At 39.6% G+C, this 22,526-nt stretch overlaps 2 protein-coding genes across 5 annotated transcripts in view; one reads left to right on the top strand and one right to left on the bottom strand.

Annotated features, from left to right (window-relative positions):
• Window positions 1–1,580: 1,580 nt before the first annotated feature.
• Window positions 1,581–20,286, bottom strand: cant1b (calcium activated nucleotidase 1b). 3 transcript variants are annotated; one of them, XM_063074546.1, is made up of 5 exons: window positions 19,993–20,286; window positions 12,365–12,466; window positions 10,969–11,623; window positions 8,195–8,398; window positions 1,581–6,411 (listed from the first exon to the last, which is right to left on the bottom strand). In XM_063074546.1, exons 3-5 carry the CDS (start codon window positions 11,594–11,596, stop codon window positions 6,041–6,043), a joined length of 1,203 nt encoding a protein of 400 aa, XP_062930616.1. In that variant the 5' UTR covers window positions 11,597–11,623; window positions 12,365–12,466; window positions 19,993–20,286; the 3' UTR covers window positions 1,581–6,040. The 3 variants fall into 3 exon arrangements, with proteins under 3 accessions (XP_062930616.1, XP_062930617.1, XP_062930615.1); XM_063074547.1 differs by lacking the exon at window positions 12,365–12,466 and having other exon boundaries at window positions 20,084–20,286; XM_063074545.1 differs by lacking the exon at window positions 12,365–12,466 and having other exon boundaries at window positions 19,993–20,285.
• A 73-nt stretch (window positions 20,287–20,359) lies between these two features.
• cog1 (component of oligomeric golgi complex 1) overlaps window positions 20,360–22,526 on the top strand; it is a 50,614-nt gene continuing 48,447 nt past the window's right edge. For both annotated transcript variants that reach the window (XM_063074543.1, XM_063074544.1), the window contains exon 1: window positions 20,360–20,953. In XM_063074543.1, coding sequence (XP_062930613.1) covers window positions 20,639–20,953 — 315 coding nt within the window. In that variant the 5' untranslated portion in view covers window positions 20,360–20,638. The remainder of the gene's footprint in view (window positions 20,954–22,526) is intronic.

The raw sequence follows: 22,526 nt of genomic DNA, 5'->3' as shown, positions 1-22,526 counted from the left end.
GAGATAACTCAATTTTAGAGATTTAATTGAAACACTGACATTCTCAACGGACGATCTCCTTCAAGATTTGGAGGAGAAGATTTGGTCATTGGCGAGTCCTGGGGGGTCAATAACTGAAGATCAAAGCCAGAAGGCCAATTAAAAGTTTGAAAGTTGAGTCCTGATGGCCATTGCACAGGGTTTGTGAGTCCATTGGGGAAGTCAGAGGTCAATGTATCAAAGTCCACAAGTACACTGGAAGCCTGTTCTAAGATTGGAGAACTGTCTAGTGTGTGCATGAATGAGTGTGTGGGTGGGAGGGAGAAAAGGGGCCTGTTTTGTTTTTCTACCGAACATTGTGGGTATACTATGTTGGCACCTCTATGTGTGGTTTCACTTGCGGGCTGCCCTCAACACATTCTTAGGTTGTGATGTTTGTTAATGCAAATGACTCAATTCACTGTTATGTTTCAAAGTACATGTGATAAATGAATTTGAATCTGAACTGTTCCTCCCAGGGAACAGTGTATCTGTGCAATTCCTTGCCCGGTGAAGCAATGGATGCTACCTCATTAAATATATTTAAGACACAGTTAGAAATAGATTTTTGCATACCAGGTTGAAGAAAACACAGCCAGGATCTTATTGAATGGAGGAGCAGGCACAATCATTAAACCAACTCAAACTTGAATGTATGACACAATATACACCGTGCCCAAACTTGCCCAGCACAGTTAGGCTCAAGTTGGGAAGCCAGGTTTTGGTGGAAAATATTACACCACAATCAACAGCTGGACTAAACCTGCTCTTATTTTTTTAATATTCTCCATTGCGTGGACGAGTGCAGCTACAAAACTCAATAAGCTGAAAAGGCACCCAGTCCACTTCCATTCACTCACTCCACCCACCAACGCACAGTAACTATATTCTTCAGAAAGTACTGCTGCAACTTACCAAGAATTCTTCAGAAACACCTTCCAAATGCACAACATCTACCAACTAATAAGAGGTTCCTAACCTGGGGTCCACAGACCTTTCACTAATGGTAAGGATCCATGGTATAAAAAAGGTTGGGAGCCCCTGAACTAGAAGCAAATGGGAACATGACTGGAAGCTGCCATCCAAGCCAAATAAAAACCTAACTTGGAAATATACTGATATTCCTTCACTGTCATCTGGTCAAGATCCTGAACTCTCAACAGTATTGCTGTTATACCCACACCTCAAAGTCATCAGTGGTTCAAGAGCGCAACTCAATGCCATCTTGACGGCTAGTAGAAATAGGAAATTAACTGCTGATTGAGCCTATGAAGCCCTCTTGAGTGAATATAAAAGGATTTTCTATTGCTTCATACTAATTATTCATTGAGAAGGTTGGTGTTTCAATTATGTCTTTAAAATCTACTTACAAATCTGAATTAAATTATTGGCTCTGTTGTTGTTACACACAATGTAATGACTTTATTTTAGCTGATATATCTCTTAGTCTTGCAAGTGCTCATTCAGAAGTCACACTTCGTTCAAAATTAGGCAATAGCCCTGTTACTGACAAATTTGACTGGGCTAGTAATTGGTAAAAGTGCAGTTTGAAGTGAACAAACTTAAACACTATTTAAATTATTGGATGTAGATTTATTGGTGTCAGCATGAACAATTACATGAAATCCAAACAAGTTTAACCATACATTCTTTTGTTTCTGATACAGATGAGTCAGAGTAGAACTGGTGGGCAAGTTACATCTATGCACTGTATGTCGTTTTTTTTTAAGTTATTGGACTTCAATTTTAAGTAAACACATTTTTTTGTAAAATTCCCAGTGCCTTTTTCACAAACCATTTCCATCTAAAGATCCAGTGAATAACATTAAAAAGTGTTTTACCATAAGGATAAAGTTAAAACAACCCACGGCAATAACCATTATTTAAATTACAGAAATAAAATAAAAATTAATTAAACAGCAGAGAACCACTAGTTCACCACTAATTTATCAGATTTAAATTGATTTTCACATGAATGAATAAGGTGATTAAACGTGCTAACAGAAGGTGATCTCTCCCAGAATGCAAAATGCACTTGAAATGAACCATAACTATCTGAATACAATTTCCAGATGCTCAAACTCAAGTCAAAATAAAGCTGACCATCATGATACAGGGGTAGAGTTGTTACTTTGACTGCAAGCTGCAGTACAAATTGTGCTTACTTTCTTTAAGTGTTATGGACCAAGATTCACCTAACTCACCTCTCTCACTGATGCAAAACATGCTGGTAACAAGCACAAACAGGTAGTATGGGTAAAGAACTAACTTGGTGTACTTATTGAGCATAAAATGATTTAATTACAAAAAAATAAACATGATTGTCCACTGTGACCTGCAAATAATTTGAAATTACTGAATGTTATTTAAAATATGCAGAAGCTCTTAGTAGTTTCATTGCTTTAATTTACAAAATAATCTAAATATCACTTAAATATTTAACTCTTCAAAAGATAAGTTATCAATTCAAAATAGGAAGAGTTGACTGCATAGACCCATGAGCCTTCACTACCATTCACCAAGATTTTGGCAACTCTTTTACCGAACTCCATTTTCCTATCCAATCTTTCTCTCTCTCATTCCTCTCTGATTACAAACACTTAATAACTGAACAAGCATAGTTCTTTAATATATAAAATCCACCCCCCCCCCAAAAAAAATCTCAATCCTCGGAACTTCCTTCTTACCAAAATTCTGAATGTCCTATCCTTATTTCCAGGACTATGCCTTCAATTCTAGTTTGCAAATCTGAAGTATGTACATTATTTTGTGATCACCTCCATTTTTCTGAACCTGAGAGAGAACGGCCTCACAATTTAACCTCTCAGGACACCACTCATCCGAAAAACCAAGCGAGAATTTTGTTCCAGTGCCTCCAAGACAAGCATATCCTTTGAAAGGAGAACAAAACTGTACACAGTATTCCAGGTGTGCACTACAATGTGTGTTTAAAAAACATCAGTTCAATTTTGGTGATCATTTGCGCTGGTTTGGATGATTTTGGACAATTTATGATGGAAAAATTTGTGTGAGAACCCAACAGAAAAACTCCACCATTACTTTTTGAGAGAGTGCAACATCAAGTATTAAATACTTATACAAAAGCACAGAATACTGGAAGATGCTTTGAAGATCTCCAGTAACATTCTTATGATACCTCGGCATTCAATGGTGCTACTTGTATTGAAATCTTACACTATACTCTTCTGAGGAGAGGGCAAACAGGAGAAGAGTAGGTTTAAGTCTTACTTGGTTAACTACATAAAGGAGGACCGAACTCAGTGCCCCACCTTCTTACTCTCCAAAACCTTTCAATAAGTAAAAAGCTAAAACCAGGACAGTGGTGTAATACTTTCCACCAAAACCTGGCTTCCCAACTTGAGCCTAACTGTGCTGGGCAAGTTTGGGCAGGGTGTATATTGTGTCATACATTCAAGTTTGAGTTGGTTTAATGTTTGGCTGGCTCAGTACTTTATAAATAAATGCATTATAATAAATTTTAGCAAGCCTTGATTTTGTGTGCAAATACATCCAAAAATTAGTTCTGACTTCATTAGAACCAATTGAAAAGAGCATGCTACTTGTGATGTGTCTGTGTTTAGGGTGGATGATTCTGTAAAATATAACAAAGAGAAATTCTTCTCAAAGTGAAATGCAGATGGATCTGGATGGTATAAAAAGAAAATAAGTTTTATTTTCATTGAAAATGTTCTCTAGTTTACAGCTTTGTAGCAGGAAAGAATAACTCTTTTGGAAACGTTTTTATACTGTTGATCTGCGTGATGTTAAAAGTTCATGTGGTTTCTTTCAAAGGAAACTTGAAAACCACTGAATTATGAGAGCAAATAAAGGGCAATTCATGCCTGCAGTGGCAGATTGGAAAGCATTACTCAATGTGCAGAGTCTAGTTAGTCGTACCTCACATGATTTTAAAAGAATTTTAAAAATATAACTGCTTACAAGAAATCATAGATAAATGCACGTCTCTACTAGTAAGGATATTCAAGTCTTCCAAACCATCTCTAGAAGTGCCTCTTGAGATAGCTCAACAGCTTGTCAATGTGAATGCTACCTATGGTTGAGTATTAGCAAGTGGTGTGCTACTCAATCCAGAGTACAACTTCAAGTGGAAGAAAATAAGCAAAAAATAACTTCTCAGAGTAATGATGTATTATTCCCACAGGCACCTCCTTCAATAACTGACATGGGGAAGGCCAACTATAAAATGTATTAATTGGCAATAACTTGCCATTACGTTGTCCAAGAGTTTAAACCCAGTCAAAATCTCAATAGCACCAATGCAAGTTCAGGGAAAATAATCATGAATTACGTTTTAAAGCTGTTTGTAAATACTTTGAACTTGACTCAACTAATTTAGATGAATGAGCCTGGGTTACAGATTGGAAATAGTACTTGCCCTTGGACTAAAATCGACACCCAAATAGTCAGGTCATGCATACTAGAGTGTCTTCCAATGTGTACTGAGGTTCCAGGGCATTGAAGAGGCTGCAAAAGATGCCAAGTTCTTGGTCGAGTGTAGGGAGAAGTGCAGACTTGCAGCAAATTTGTGTAAGACTAAACCAGATGGAAGTCACAGGATACAATACAATTCATGAGACTCATCAGGAACTGCAAAAGACATTGATCGGTACGATGAAAAAATATAGATTGATAAACAATTCTGTAATGTTGCAGTATTTGGTGGTTTTCTTCTGAACATTTTACAAAGCTCAATGAGAACTTGAGGAAGATGGGCATCTGATATAATTTCACAAAGCACGGAATTTCCATGGTCAGATAAAACTGTGGCTCTTCCTAATACACTAATATCAACAATTGTCAATGGCTTGAGAAGAAAGAGAGAGTGAGAGACCTGCACAAGAGAACGATATTTGCCTGTTTTCTTCCTAAAGTACACTGAACTACACAGTATAAATACATACACCCCGTGGAACAAGCAAATGGGTTCATGATATGCCAAGGTAGGCTTCATTGACTTATTAGATGGAAGAACATCTATTAAGAATGGGGCATAGGCCAATTGCAGCAGTATTCAACACAGAGGATTCTGTGATGGAGACTGAGTGGGATACGTCATGTTGGTGAAATAGATACACTGTCATATACCCCGAGATCCTAAGTCTGGTTAGAAATATACATTACATTCTGGTAGCATTGAGTGCAACTTCACCAAAACTAAGGTGCACTGGCAGCACTGAAGTGTTCTTAAGCAATCAGAATACTTTTTCTGTAAATTCTTTGAATAATACTCGTTTAAAAATACAAATTGTTTCAATTGCACATCTGAGATGATTATATTTACAGGAGAGATGTGGCCATGATTGAGAATCGCATTCCAGGCTTTGATCACATTTGGACTAGGTTTTAATTTTACAGACGAGTAAACCACTGTTCCCCACACTGCCTGGATGATTCCAGCTTACGAATATCTCGAGTACATCAGTGTATTTGAGCGCTGGTCCAGTCACCACCTACCATCCATTACCACATACAGACTGCAGTGGCCACAGCTTGCATGCAGCAATTTACCGAGGCTGATATTCTATCCTGCAAATTGATATTTTATCCATGTGAAATAGTAATTTTACTAATTATTTCTGGTTTTAAGATATGCAACTTCATTAAGTTTAAAGTTCACAAATTCACTGATTACCGAAACAATCAGCTTTGATCTGAGGGAAAGGGACAAGTAAACTTTATGGCACGGTTGCAGATTTTATGGCATGTAAATACAAGGCAACATCCCAGCTATATATATTTTTAATTATGACAAGAAAATGTGAAAAATATCTTCAAGAAGAGTGCAGAGGTGCTGATTTTGCAATACCTCGGATTCAGTTTCTTTAATGTAAACAAACAGGGTATTATAAAAGAACACAACTTCAGATTAAAAGCAACCAAGAACCATTCTAAAGAAGAAACCAACATTCATTAGGAAATGCTTTTCTTGGAAGCAGTAGCACTTTGATCCAAATCCTAACACTTTTGATTAGGAGGAATCTTATATGAATTCTATTCCTTCATATTTTATGTCAGCCACTTTAGTTTCCTCTAAAAGGAAGCGTCCATCTAAAGTAAAAGCCATAATGTAGGTGGCTATTTTCCCATTATCTTCTTCAGATTTCAGTGACACAATGATCTGATCGTCTGTATCAGGAATGAACTTGAAGGAGGAGAATCCTCGTGTTGGGTTAACCTCTCCAATCTTGCTCACTGAGACCTCTTTGAAATCTTGAGTAGATTTAATAATGAGGTTTGTTCCCCTGTGCTCATCATCTTTTTCGTTGTAGCGTTCGTTGCTGGCTCGCCGTGGCAGAAAGAACCAGCGCTGCAGCCGATCGCTCCACGCAGCAGATTCATGAATCAGATATCCTGTGTTAGGAGAACAGAATGATGACACTTCATTCTCAATCTAGGAAAACTATAAATCACATTGCAAAGACTCAGTTACACCATATCCTCCTTTTGTAATCTTCCTATAAAATGAATTTAATGAAGAAGGCTTAATAGTGCTACAAATTAAAGGAATGGAACAGGTACATCCAACAATAAACCCCAAAAAATGAGAACTGATATCCACCTTCAAATTTTAATTTTGTTAGTTTTCATTCCTCTTCCAAAACATTAAAATTGTCATAATTGGTAAAAACAAAGTAAATGCGCATTACATGGTAAACAAAATTTCCAACTGTAATCTATTTCTAGGCGTGGTAGGTTTGCCCTCCTGGTCTTTGCATGGAAACACAATTTTGAATTGCTTATTTCTAGTGTAAGGCAGCCACGCAAAGCCAAAACTATTTCCCCATGGAGTAATTCATACCGGCAAGCCAAGCCAATTATAATATTCCGCTATTGACAAAACAAATTGCAATGTGTGCCATGGTTTAATAAAATTCAAATCTGAATTTTGAATGTGTGATGTCACCAAGTTTATGGAATAGGTTATTTAGTGAGCAACTGGTTAATTTTATTATCTAAAACGACTGTGATTAAAAAAACATTTAGACCATAAACCATTGGAAAAGGCAGGGAACTCCCAAGAACTTTGCACCTCTGTTTTTGAATCTTCTCTCCATTTAGAAAATGTCTACAGCTTTATTCCTTCTAACAAAGTACATGACCATACATTTCCCTACACTATATACCATCTGTCTCTTTCTCCATTATCATAATCCGTTTGTCTCCTTCTGCAGACTCCCTGCTTTCTGAACACAACCTGCTCCTCCACCTATCTTCATATCATCTACAAACGTGGCCACAAAGCCATCAAATCTATCATCTAAATCATTAATGAGGAGGACAGGAGACTGGGGTTGAGAGGAATAATAAACCAGCCATGATGGAAATGCTAGAGCAGGCTCAATGGGCCGAATGGCCTAATTCTGTACCCATGTCTTATGGTCTTATTCTCCTGCCTGCTCCCTGTAACCTTTGATGCCCTTACTAATCAAGAAACTATCAGCTCCCGCTTTAAATTTACTCAATGACTTAGCCTTCACAGCCATCTGAGGCAATGAATTCCACAAATTCATCACCCTCCAGCTAAAGAAATTCCTCATCATCTCTGTACTAAAGGGAAGTCCTTGTATTCCAAGGGTGCTAAACTCCCTGGTGCTAAACTCCCACACTATTGGAAAAATCCTCTCCACATCCACTCTATTTGGGCCTTTCAATATTCAATAGGTTTCAATGAGATCCTCACCCCTCCCCCCGCCACCACCATTTTTCAAAACTCCAGTCACTACAGGTACAGAGCCATCAAATGCTCCTCCTACGATAACCCTTCCATTCTCAGAACTCCTCTGGACCCTTGCTAATACCAGCACATCCTTTCTCAGTAAAGGGTCCAGTGACTGGTAAGATTATATGCCAGTGATAAAGTAGATCACAACTTTAAAGACCTTTATGACCCTTTGAGATGGCAGTGACAGGAATAATACTGCAATCTCGATAGAAAATGGTGCGCACCCATGTTAATTTCCAATTTTTGGGTCACTTCATTTTCACGGTTGTCACTTGTTGCTCTTTCATATCTCCACAGGAAAATAATCAATCATTAGTGACTAATGCTGACACACTCTTTGTACAAAACCAAATTATACCACAGGATTTTCCACACATATGCTGAGTCACCAAAGGCACACATTGTTCTTACCTGGAGACTTGATGCCGGCAGCTGCACGCAGAGCATTGTAGTGAGGCACCCAGTTCTCATGATTCACATCACCTTTGTAGCCAATAACTTTCACCCACTCTGGATTTTCATTGACTACCTCTCCTGTGGTGGTAGTCCACTCCTTACCAAGTCCTCCTACATAAAGGTGCTCATCTTTTACTGCTAACCATTCAGCTTTGAAGCCTAAGAAAAAGCACAGAAGTTCATTTTAAGGATTTACACAAACCTTTTGAATGAATGGCATACAGTGAAACATGAACAAGACTTATCCCTTCACAGACACTGATTTACTTGTGTATATGCAACAGAAAAATATATATAGTATATATAATATATGCATACTGTTGTAAGTTTGTGTGCCTGCTTATGGTCCAATTTGATACTGCTAGATACTGTCGAGCCTCTTGGTATTCAAATGGGAAACAGAGTGGACTTGATGGGCTGAATGGCCTAATTCTGCTCTTATGTTATATGGTTTTTATAAAATATAGTTTTATATTTGCATTTTCACTAATGGACTGATAAACAGTAAAATAAATGTCAAGTGAAAGTATGTCTCCAATTTGCCATCAAGACATTAAGTGTAAGAACACAGTTTTGTTTAGTTACTAGTGTTAGTTTTGGAGTATTGTCACAGTTGGGGTCTCCCATGACTGATCTTATTATAGCATTAAAAGGCAGTGAGAAAGCTTGGGTTTATGATTTTAACCAAACTGCCTCAAATAGTTCAAGAATGTTTCCCATGGAATAATTCCGTTGGAGAATTTTCTTCTCTTCATGGTATTTTAATTCTCCAGTGAAAATATTTTGTTTACAGAAATCCAATGTGTTGCAAAGTGGTTTTGGAAGGGACCAGAGGTTGGAAATTTCTTGTAGTGAAAGTGAGGGGGAACTCCTCAATTTGTTAAAGTAAGGCTCCAAATGCAAATCCAAGACCCTGGCACATTGTTAATAATAATGAATTGGCAGCAGGCCACTAACCCATTCTTGCAGAAACCATTTAAAAATATACTGCTCCTAACAGATTGTGTTAAGCAACATTTAATAATCCAAGAATTGACTGCGGATAATGATCATAATAACTTTAAATTGTTAAGCTTCAATAGTGATAAGCTCCTTTTGAGGAAATACAAGGCAAATGCTTTACCTATTTCTTCGTTCTCACTTCACGATATCCCAGAGAGCTCCATTTCTTATTTTCCATTAAGGTACAATTGCACCACTGTACAGTATTTTCTCTGATTTCCCCCTGCCCATCAAATTCAACCCTTCCAGCATCAAACCAATTTCTCTCCCATCGTCAAGCTTCTTTCTTCTTAATGTCATTTCACATAAATTATGCACTCAATTCTTTCCCCAGATTTATGCTAGCTCCTTCTTCATGAGTTCCTCTACTTCCTTCTCCAAGTATGGTCATCCACATTCATTTGAGGCACTGATTTTACACATCTATCACACAGAATTTCTGATAACACATCACTTCCTCATCTGAACATTTTGCAATAACCCACAGAAAGCATTTATTTTTCCTGCAAATTATGACTATTCTTATTATCTTCCAAACAGTTTAAATGTTGGCCCCACTACAATATATGAGTAGCTACCCGAGTTCAACCTTACAAAAAGCCTGGCTCACTCATTACCTTCATTCAGATGATCCTGATGGTTCTGCATCTGCATTAACTTGGAAATCTCTGTCCTTGTTCACTGTTTGGGCATATTCTGAGTTATGGTATATAGCAAGTACTAATTTCAACAGCAGCCAGTCTTTAGACCTGAACGTGGATTGTAGATTGAATCCAAAATGCAGCTCTGAACAATGGTCATTCTGGAGCTGCATTTTGGGGTTGGCTGCAAACAAAGAAACACTCCATTTGACCGCAGATGCCTGCATATGCATGAATGCTGCTCAGTGTCAGTGGGAATTAACATTCATTTTGAGTGTCTGGGGTATGGGTGTGAAGATGGAGGTATTTGAAAATTAGAGATGTAATTTAAAGGAAGCATTTTAGACACATTGTAACTATAGAATTGTCCTGCTGTCACCTTTGATCCTTAATATATAAAAATATCATGTAATATGGGCCACACAGGCCTCTTCTTCCAAGAATGTGTCGAATATGATGCCTGCTGCTCGTTTTGCTGAATAAAGACATCTATACCCACTAGCTTCAGTGTCTCTCTGGTGATTTTGTTCACAGTCACGACATTCACAATGCCTCTCTTAATCCCACTGCCTAACATCTTCTACAAGACCATAAGACTATAAGACACAAGAGAGGAATTCAATCATTTTGCCCATTGAATATGCTTATCATGGTTGATTTATTATACTCCTCAACCACATTCTTTGTCTTCCCCCCTCCATAACATTTGATACCCTGACTAATTAAGAACGTATCAACCTCTACTTTAAATAATCCCAATGACTGGGCCTCCATATCTGTCTATGGCAATTAATTCCACAGATACACGTCCTCTTCTAAAGAAATTTCTCCTCATCTCCGTTCTAACTGGATGCCCCTCTAGTCTGTGAAGCAAAGATTTTGCTGCATTACTGGTTATCTGAAATGCAATTATTTTCCAAATAATTCGATGATCTCTACAGGTTTGAGCAAATGTGACTTTATAAAAAGCATTAAATAAACCAACTTTTACTCAGGGTCTTACACAGTGAATTGAAAGCTACAGTCTTCCACAAGACAGACAGCAATTTATAGTGCATAAACAGAGAAAGTAAATTACTGTGGTACCTTTCTCAACAGTCCCATCACCATCAGATAGGATGGCCCAAGGGACTGCCTTGTCCCCATCAATATCATACACTACTCCCGTCCTGTCGTCCACAGTGTAAAGCTTTCCATTGAATGCTATTAGCTCTGACAGTTCCATACCACGTCCTTTTTCTGACAAATGTGTTTTGAGAGTGGAGTCATTTTTGTCCCATTCTACAGACACCTTGTCACCACTGTTTGATAAAATTAAGTAGCCTTTCTTTAAGTAACTGACCCAAGTGTTCAATTCATTCTTTGAGCTGGTGTCCAGGTCAGCAATCAGGCCGATACGGTATCGGATGCCTTCCAGCGTTTTCTGCGGGGGTGAAAGAGGGTACGTGTCGTTGTATCTGTCCCTCGGAAAATTATCAATCTGCCAGTTGTGGACATTTCGCAGATGAGAATTATTTGAGGATCCTTTGTGAAAATATACCATGTATAGTATGAAGAGAATGACAGCAGCTACTAGTATAGCCTTCCATTTTAGGTGAAAACGAGAGTCTCTTGTTTTTGTCATGGAAGCTATAACAGGAAGACCACCAATGGATATGCGAAGGGAGCTCATAGAATCATTTCCTTCAGGCAAACCATAGAGATGGCCAGACATGAGGCTCCAGCAAAGGCAGAATTAGATCTGAAAGGAGAAAGGAAAGAAATGGTAAAACTTCAAACAAGAGAAAATCTGCAGATGCTGGAAATCTGAGCAATACACACAAAATGCTGGAAGAACTCAGCAGGCCAGGCAACGTCTATGGGGAAAAAAGTACAGTTGACATTTCAGGCCAAAACCCTTTGGAAGGACACCTTCATTCTACATCAATACATGACAAAAACATTTAAATAATGTTGCAAGATGGCCATAGAAGGTGATAGTTTTATATATATATATATAGATAGATAAAGACACACACACACACACACACACACACACACACGTATAACAAATAAAAATAAAATCTCGGTCCAATTGAAGTATTCAGCTAAAGTATTAGTTAGAGAACTGTGGATTCAGCAAGTTTACAGTAACCAGCACTACTACACACAAGACATATTTTCACCACATAGAAAGTCCTTAAAAAAAGTTGTCTGCTAATATCTTGAGTATTTCTTCAAGGATATTACACACTTAGCTAAGTTTTCCAATTGACACCTGAAACAGAGCTGAATTTTACAGCAAGTCTTCTCAAGTGCAAAAGATGAATTTTCTGCTGTAATATTGACCCACCACAAAAACCACACACGTTCTGATTTAATAAAATTTGCTTAATGTGGTCTTAAACAATCTCGTACATAGATAATCTTAATATTCTTGTTATCTGAAATATAAAAAAAACAAATAAAATAATGAGATTCAATAATTCATTTATTTTGTTACCTTTTCACTTTCTGATTATGGCTCTCAGTCTTGAAAGGTCATCTCTTTTTCTACAGATTTTATCTGACTCGCTCAGTGTTTCAAACATTTCATGTTTAATATCTGATAAAAGAAACCCCAGCTGAAACAAATCTAACAAGCTTGGTCTGTTTGTAACTATTAGGTTTGTTCAGGTAAGAAAAACAAGAATAACTATAATGACACACACATAAAATGCCTGTATCTGAATAATATGTTATTAATAAACTCCTGACAATTTCTGAATATTAAAAACAGCCTTTGAATCAGATGTACATGTAACTTAGAAAAGCCTGCTTTGAGATCTGAATAGACCAAGTATTGATGTGACCATGTGCAGTTGTTAGCCAGAAGACTTCAGTGTGTTGGAAACTCACCCCAACAGACTACATCTGTCTGCAAATAAGACACAGATTTCTGTAACGTCAGACTCACCGAACGGCAACTAATAAAAAGGGCTCATTATTCAGCAGTCCCTCAGGGTTTCAGCCTTAGTAGCTGAATCCAGCTTCGAATTTACATCAGTTTTTAACCCCCAAAGAAAAGCTTCAGTTGTGTGCTCTATGCTTCACTCAGCAGTATAGCTGTTAGTAATTTACCTCAAGTTCCTAGAAGTAAACATGGAAATAAATGGTTTGAACTCCTGAAGCACTGGTTTGCTATATCAATCTTCTTATCTGAATTGAACAAGATCTGTAGTTGCATATATTCAATAAAATATACTTCTTCAGGGGAAAACTGTTAATAATAACAGATTCAGAGTTTAAGTTCCTTGTTCAATTTTTCTACATCCATCAACAGGAAATTAGATGATAAATTTGACTTGTAGATAATGATCAGCTTGCTAGCATTATGGATGTACAAAATAGGAAGGAAAAGATTTTTCAAATTATCAATGCAAAATTCATACTTGAAACAAAGAATTGTCGAGTACCTGATAAGAATTTGTCTATGGGAAATGCTTTACTGAACTTATAGCCTGGAAGTCAGTGAATATTGCTACTGCATATTTTTATCACAACTTCCACAGCTGTTCGAGAGAGTAACCTACTCCCTTCTACAGCACTACTGTCCCGCCAAAAATACTGTGGAATACAGATAGAAGACCATTAATCGCCTGTAACACAAGTAGATTTTTGCTATTTGCTTTTTTAATTCCCTCACCCTGCAACATAAAAAGGTTGTTTTACAAATTATAGAAAGACCACATACAGACCTGAGACCTGGTGAGTTTAAGGGGAAGTATGGGAAGCAAAGGAGTTAGATGCAGAACAACTGTGCTTTCTGAACAATAGGATGGTCATTTATCATGGGTTTACTGTCATTAAAATTCATTGATTGAAATGTTTGACTTATTTAACATCAGTTAATTTGTTGAAAAACAAAGCGTGTGTCAAGTTATTAAGTGTACAACTCCCTTTCAGTATTAATACACGGCATACAACCTGAAATTCATACTCTTCACAGACATCCACAAAACGAGAACCCAATAGAATGAATGATAGAAATATTGAAGCCAAAGCCCCTTCCCCCATCCTTCGCACAAAATATTTTCCTTTATTTAACAGTTCAACAACTCTCAATACAAGTTGAAGAGCTTTGCTTAATGACTTTAATTTCCTGCAATTGCTAAGTTAGAGAATAAAGATCTCCCAATAAAGATCCACAGAAACCCCCTAATAAACAATTTTTGGGCTGAAAATTGAACAGCCAACTCTGAAAAGAGGATTTTATTTTGCCCCAAATCCCACAAACAAAGGTTGATATTAGCTGTATTTTTACATTTTATGATCTTTCAGCACTAATATTTCTCAAGTTGCCTTCACTCAGTTTGCTCGGTCCTGGTTGCCTCATCCCTTCAGAGCGTGTACTCTGTAGCTTGCTGAAGCTTTTGTTATATCTCAATTATCCACCTACTTGAGTTAAAGAAGAAAAACTTGCATTTTTTATACTGCCTTTCCTCCATCATAAGTACATTTTATTTGAAGTTTTGCCATTGTTAAAATGGAGGAACATTGTAGCCAACTTGCTGAAAACAAGCTCTTACATATAGCAATGTGGCAAGGACAAGATAATCTGCTTTTTAATTATTATAATTAAAGGATAAATACAGACCAGGTCACCAGGGAAAATAAAATAATTGATCTTCTATATTTATAGTATTTGAAGCACTCATTTAACATCATATCTATCAGACAACATCGCTGATAACGTATCATTCCCCCAGTGCAGTGAACTATCAGCTGAAGTCTGCAGTTGGGTTTGAATCTACAACATGTGATTTGGAGGAGAAAGTGCTACCAAGAGAGCCGCAGCTGACACACTACTATAATTATGTTAACTAAGTGGAACAAAAATGTCTCTGACCATCCAATTTTTCCCTCATCACACAAAATGTCAGTTAAGAGTCCATAACTCTCTCCAATCTGCACAAAGAAATAAATAACACAAGTGATTTGTTAACCGCTATCATTAGCAATGTGTAATATAGCTGTTATTGATTAGATCAGTTGTCTCAATGTATTCTGGGCTGGAACTCACAACAGGATTTTAGCTTTCTCTGCTTCCAAGAGTGTTGGCAGAATTAAGCATGAGAAAATAAAACTTTTCTGGTTCCTTTTCACCATTCCACCATAGCAGGGAATACATTTATCTCAAACCCCCATACTGCTCTATTTCTATTCCTAACCCTCACCTCATCCCTCCTGTTGCAAGTATCCCAGTTTATTACTTCAGCATTGCTGGCTTACAATTAGTTCAAAGTCTTGCTTTAATTCCATTCTGTAAACAATGTGAATTGCCTTTCTGTCTGACAATGCCAGATTTCATGATCATATGTGAACTGCAGTTAACAGCTGGCAAATTCTTGGCAGCTAGTCACAATTTTTTTTTTAAGTCATATATGGATTGAGCATCTGACAAATTTTGAAGCTCTCAGATGACTTTTTTAAACAGAAGTGCTTTAATGTCATTTTCACTTAAGAGTTTAGGTCAGATTATCTCTACCGCATTGTTGAGAAGTACATCTTGCCAGCCTGCCAAGGTATTCCATGTATCCTGCAATGTTGTCTGTCCGTCATATCAATGACAGGAGAACTGTGTGAAAGAATTTTTAAAGTGGAGACGCCATTGCACTGGGGCAAGTCCACTTTCTTGATGTCAGAAGTATGGGTCCAGTGGTACAAGTAGTTGTCATAATGGGGGCCTTCCTTGGTTGCAGTGGAAACCGTGACTTCTGTGCCTTGTAATCCACGATAAATGATAATTATAGTATCATCATGTGACAACCAAATCCATTATTAAGCTACCTCTTACCCAAGATATAGTGGCTTAGGATATGGGTTACTAAAAGCTGAAAGATCATTTTAAAGATTTGCTTTATTTGTCACATGTACATCAAAAATGCGGTGTTTCATCGATACATACATACATCTTTTGCGTGGATACTGTGCTGAGGGGCAGCCTGCGTGTCGCCATGCTTCTGGTACCAACATAGTGTGCCCACAAATGAATAAACCTAACTTGTATGTCTTTGGAATGTGGGAGGAAATGCACACGGTCATGGGGAGCATACAAATTCCTTACAGTCAATGGCAGGAATTGACAGCTAGCACTGTAAAGTGTTATACTAACCGCTATGCGACTGAAGCTAAATAAGTTCACTCTGATGCTACAAATCTACAGTGAACAATACAATTACTGCAGATAATGCTAAATTGTGACAGCAACTTGCTTGTTCCTACTTGCTCATTTTAAAAAATTACATGCAATACACACAAATTGCTGAAGGAACTCAGCAAGTCAGGCAGTATCTATGGAAAGGAGTAAACAGCTGACAGTTCAGGCTGAGGCTCTTCTTCAGGACGGAGAGGGAAGGGAAAAGATGCCAGAATAAAAAAGGTGGGGGGAGGAGAAGTAGGATAGTTAGAAGGTGATAGGTGAAGCAAGGTGGGTAGGAAAGGTCGAGGGCTGGAGAATAAAGAATCTGATAGGAGAGGAGAGTGGATCATAGGAGAATAGGAAGGAGGAGGGTACCCGGGGAAGTAAGAGACAGGTGAGAAGGTGGGGAAGTGGGTATATGTATCCTTGCTTTAGTGAGAAAATATCAAATTTCACATTGCTAAAGGAAGTATATTATAAAAACTATAAAAACTGCTCTGTTTTGGTGATGAGACCATATCTGGAGTACCAGGAAGTGCTGGCCCTTTTATTTAAGCAGGGATATACTAGCATCTGAAGCAGCCAAAAAGAGATTAATAGACTAACAACAGGAATTCTGCAGATGCTGGAAATTCAAGCAACACACATAAAAGTTGCTGGTGAACGCAGCAGGCCAGGGAGCATCTCTAGGAAGAGGTGCAGTCGACGTTTCAGGCCGAGACCCTTCGTCAGGACTAACTCCTGGAGTGAGAGGATTGTCTTATCATATGTGGCTAAAAAAGTTGGATCTGTATTTGCTGGAACTTAGAAAAATGATAAGTGACCTTATTGAAATTTACAAGATCTTAAAGTGTAGATGTTGAGATATTTTCATTAGTATACCCTCAACAGGTACATAGCTATAAAATAAAAGATGGAATCTTATTCTTGTAGAGGGTGGTTAACCTCTTGAATTCTGTCCTCTACAGATTATGAAAGTTAGACCTTTGGAAATATTTAAAGAATAGATGGGCAAATTTTTGTAATGTTGGAAAGTAAGGGCATTGGGGAAGTGCCAGAAAAGTTGTAGCTTGGGGCAAATCAGCCATAACCACACTGAGTAGCAGGACAGGCTTCCAGGCCAGATGACCACACTCCAATTCTTTAACTCCACCTTCTGGCTTGAGTTCAGTTCGGAGCTCTTCAAGTGCAGAGCCAAGAACTTCTTGAATGTGGAGAAGACTTCTGCATCCATCACCCCTTCAGGCAGTGAGTTCAGTCAGACCTGCGTCAGTCTCATTCTGAATACACTTTTTCTCATCTGCCCTATAATTCATCAACAATATACTTTAACTGTGGCCTCTGGCTAGTATTCCTCTAAGGGGAATACGTTTTAGATTCAGATTAATTTATTTATCATATGTATAGCAAAACATACTGTGAAATGCATCATTTGCTTAATAACCAACACTATCTAAAGATGTGCTGGAGGCAACCCGCGCATTCCACCGCCCACATCGCAAGCCTGTGCTCTGCAATCTATTTACTTTGCCCTGGTTCCTCTGACTGCATGCAGATCAGTGAAACTACCCCTTGGCCTCATCTGTTTCAAAGTAAACAGACCTACCTTTCTGGATCTTAAAACCACTACTACCCTGCCCTGACAACATTTTTGTAAATTTCCAACATCTTCTCAACACCCTGGAGACCAGACTGGTATCAAAGATTTCAAGCCATGCCCTAACTAGTGCTCTATACAGTACCAGCACTCTCTTCCAGCTTTTATATCCTAAGCCTCAGCTAATAAAGGAAAGCATGCCATATGCCATTTTAACTTTTTGACCTATCTTACCATAAGGATTTGTGAATGTACACAGAGTTAGAGAAAAACAGCATGAAAAAAAACCACTCAATATTCTGCTATTTTTGTACATTTACTTGCCTTGTTACATCTGAAATACAGTACCTCACATCTCTTAAACTCCATTTTTGAGCCATTGATCAATTATCTCTATTGTCAGGACTTGATAAAAATTTATATAGATACTGTATGTGCTAAACTCACTTATGCTTGTTACAGCATATATCAGTAAATACAATGTTCCCTGATAAACCCAGGCTGACTGTCCCTTGGAACAAATTCCATTAATTTGTCCAATTCGTTTAGAAATATCTACTTTTGAATTTTAGCTGTCCAGTGATTCTGTTTGTTTAAAAGAAGGAGCAAACCAAGTCAGCGGTTCAATAATCTTTTGACACCCCTCCTGCATCCAGAGGGACTGAAATATTGTAAATGAGGTTTCAGCAGCTTCCTTCTATTGCTGTATTGTGCTAGTTTTGCCAAGGGGATAACTCCACCTGTCTCATCATTGAAATGTTCTCACAACCAAAGGGCACACTTTCAAGGACTCATTGTCTCATCTTCTCGATATTTATTGCTTATTTATTTATTATTAAATCTATCTTTTTGTATTTGCACAGTTTGTCGTCTTTCGCACACTGGTTGAATGCCCAGGTTGGCCACTCTTTCATTGATTCTGTTATGGTTATTATTTTATAGATTTATTGAGTATGCCTGCAAGAAAATGAATCTCAGAGTTGTTACTTTGAAAGAGCTATTTTCCACTTTACTGCATCATGGAAATTTCGGGTTCTGATATACATTAAGCGAAACTGTGCAACACTTTCAAGGTCAGTAAGACTTCAGGTTTAACATTGTTTGGAAGTTGAATACCAACTGGGTATCAAACCAAACTGAGAGAAAATATTTATTGCTCTAAGTGTCATGATGTTGTTGCTTGTGCCCTCTAAAGTTATGAGCTCAGTTGTGGGTAGAAACTTGGTTGCTGAGAGCTGGGCATTGTGGGTTGAGAAAGGACAATGAAAGTGCCTGAGATTCAATGCAGGCACACCTAAACGACAGCATTCAAAAGTCATCATGACTTGAAAACCAACCACCAACTCAACGGATACAAAGGACCAGCAAGACATGTACACGTTTGGCAGCTTCACCAAAAAAAAACAAGTAGAATCTATAGTCAGACAGTGTCTGTGGAGGAAAAAGGATTTGTCAAGATTTTGGGTTGAATCTCTGCATCAGAACTGAAAAGGTAAAGGGGGCATATTCATATAGAGGTGAGGAGGAGGGGTGAGGCAGGAGCAAGCCTTCACACTTCCAAAGCAACACACACAAAATACTGGAGGAACTCAGCAGGTCAGAATCAGGTTTATTATCACCAGCATGTGAAGTGAAATTTGTCAGGCAGCATCTATGGAAAAAGCTAAAGAGTCAACGGTTTGGGCCGAGACCCTTCTTCAGAACTGATACTTTCACAATTTCCAAACAAATATCAATTATTCCTTTGCCTCCACAGATGCTGGCTGGCTGATCTGTTGCACTCCTCCAGCAGCTTGTTCTGTTTTTGTTCCAGCAAATATAGTCTCGTGTATCCAAAACCCAATGAATAAAAATTTAAATCCGATTTTTAAACACAGTAATCTAATTTACAGAACAAGTCGACCTGTGTCATCAAAAATATGAAGATCACAACGTAAAAGACGTTAAATCTATCGGTCTATGCTTATGAGCTTAGGGATAGGGGAGTTAATTTCCAATGGAAAGGTTTAATTGATGTACAAACTACACATTATAGAATGGGTCTATTTGCAGGGTACACAAAGCAAGGTGAAATTAAAAATAAAATTTGTCCTTGAGTTGCAATAAGAAATATCGACTGGCAGGGGATTCGACACAGGTATCAGGGAGCTAGACCAGCCTTAGTTCCAGAGCGAAACAGGATCTGGGCGATGCGGATCCGCCGGTATTTTTTAGTAGTTGGGCTTCCTGGTAGAAGCAGAAGTTACCCGAGTCGATCAGGCCACCATCCCACTACCCTGGGGACGCCGGCGGGGCCCCCCCGGGCTCCCTCATCGCCCGCTATGAGCCAGTCTGGAAAGCCGCCGACACTTACCGGACAAGGTAGGTGAGTGTCACCAGCGCCGCGGCCGTCGACACTCCGGCATCAGCGCCACGGGTGAGGAGCTGTCATGCCGCTCACTCACCTGTGAACTTCCGCTACTGCCACTGCACCGCCCCCATCTTACGCCCCGATCCCGGAGGGCTAGTGGGGGGTGGGGGGAAGCGAGAGACCGCTCTCGCGCGTGCGCCGAACGGGAAAAGCCGAACCAAACTCAGGCGGGAGGTGTTGATTTTACGCATGCGTCAGGCTCCAGCCTTCTCAGGCTGGAGGTCTTGATTCTACGCATGCGTCAAGCTCCTGCCCCCCCCCCGGACAGGAGGGTTGATTTCGCGTACAGTCGAGCCGGAGCGTAAGATTCCACGCATGCGCCCTCGCGTTCCGGTGTTGCGCCTGCGTAGTAGGACCAGCTTCCATCATCCCCGAATAGCCACGTCTCTGATCGGACGGGAGAACCAAGCGATTTCCGACTCGGGCCGCTGTATACAGGATGGTGCACTCGCCATCGGACTGTCTCGGTGAATCGGCAGGTTCGTTCCTCGGGCTGGTCTGACCGCCCTTCAGCGACAGGCGGTGACCACCTTCCACTCGGGATCACTGCAGCTCCTGGCCCACGCCCCCCCCACCTCCACCCCGAGCCATGGCCGTCCCCGCCAAGAGCCTCCGTGTCAGCGACATCCACGACTCGGCGTCGCTCTTCGAGCGCTACAGCACCGAGGAGATCCGGCAGGTGGAGCGGCGAGTCCGCGCCGAGATCGAGCAGAAGAAGGAGGAACTGCGCCAGATGGTGGGCGAGAGGTACCGGGACCTGATCGAGGCGGCCGACACCATCACCGAAATGCGGCTCTGCTCCGAGAAGGTGGTGTCCTCGGTGCAGGAGATGTTCGACTACTGTACCCGGATCAAGCCAGGTGCCGCCGGCAGAGCCGCCGCTCTCACCTCCCGGAGTAACCAGGTAAGTGCAGGACGGGTCCAGCTCCTGCCGAGTACCTCAACAGCAACAGTCGCACCTGTTGCACTGCAGATCACTGTCCTGTTGAAATTTCGTCTGCTATCTATTCAATGAGATGGAAGTGTCCAAATCGAAGGAGAGACCTACCCAAGCCTTTTACGGTCAATGCCATACATTTACCATATAGTCACTGTCTTTTAGGAGACTCACAAACTTTCTCAAAGCGCAAGTAATAGTTTATATGGTTTATTTTGTGGGATAAAAGCCAGCATTTATTACTGTACTCTTTTCCATAGATGCTACCTGGCCTGCTGAGCTCCTCCATCATTTTGTGTGTGTTAATTATTACGAGTCCTAATTGCCTCTGAGGAGATGAGGCTGTCTTTCTTTCGGAACTGCTAAAGTTCTCGTGTTGTGGTTTCAACTGTGACATTCCCAGACGGGTGTGCAGGTGGTGTGCTCTGCTACTGTTACTATTCGTGTTCAAGGCCGTGTAGATTTGTAGAGTGCTAATAGAGAAAACTTAGCAGAGATTACACATTGCTTTGAAAGCTATAAAGAATTGCTTTGTTGTTTGAAGTAATGCGTGGAACATTTTTCGGATTCATATTTATTCTCGTGTGTACATCAGAACGTGCAGTGAAATGCGTTGTTAGTGTTAACAACCAGAACATACTCAACGATTGAGGGTAGCTTCTTCCCCTCTTGCCATCAGATTTCTGAATGGATATCGAACCCATAATCACTACCTCACGACTTTTTTTCTCTTTTTGTACTACTTATTTCATTTAACTTTTAAAGTATATAAATTAACTGTAATTTACAGTTTTATTGTGATTTACAATGTAATGCTGCTGCGTAGCAAGAAATTTCATGACATGCCAGTGATATTAAACCTAATTATTCTGACCTAAGGATGGGCTGGGAGCAGCTCAGTGGCAAGGTAGAATGCTCTCAATATTGCACAGAGCAACACTGCAACAACAAGACAACAGCAAGATAATCCCCTTTCCCATCTACCCACTCACACACACAGACATGCCCCCAACTCCAAGACAGGCTGTCTCTGGGCCTTCAGTCCTTGCCATCGGATTCTCTGACTTGCAGATGTCGGGTCTTCAGCTTGGGACTTCACTCCAGGACTTGTGTTGATACACACTGGAGAGATGTCCTAGTGTGTCGTGTCATCTCTGATACATCTTCAGCATTGTACTGGAGTCTCTGTACAGTCTTCTACATTTAGAATTAGGAGAGGAATTTGTGAATACTCTATGGCTGAAGACAGGACCATTGGTGGTAAAAGGAAGGAAGGAGGATGACTGGAAGCCACTGAAAAGGAAAGATGATTTTCCCAGAGTGGTCTCCCTGTTCCCAGAGCACATAGCACAGTGGTTAGCATAACACTTTACAGTACAGCCGTCTTGTAAGGAGTTTGTACTTTCTCTCCTTGACCACGTGGGTTTCATAGAAACATAGAAAACCTACAGCACAATACAGGCCCTTCGGCCCACAATGCGGTGCCGAACATATACTTGCTTTAGAAATCACCTCGGGTTACCCATAGCCCTCTATTTTT

This window comes from Mobula hypostoma, chromosome 22 (genome assembly GCF_963921235.1).
Source record: "Mobula hypostoma chromosome 22, sMobHyp1.1, whole genome shotgun sequence".
In the NCBI taxonomy this organism is placed as follows: domain Eukaryota; kingdom Metazoa; phylum Chordata; class Chondrichthyes; order Myliobatiformes; family Myliobatidae; genus Mobula; species Mobula hypostoma.
Note: the sequence above shows the minus strand (reverse complement) of the source record. Positions and strands in the feature narration are given on the sequence as shown.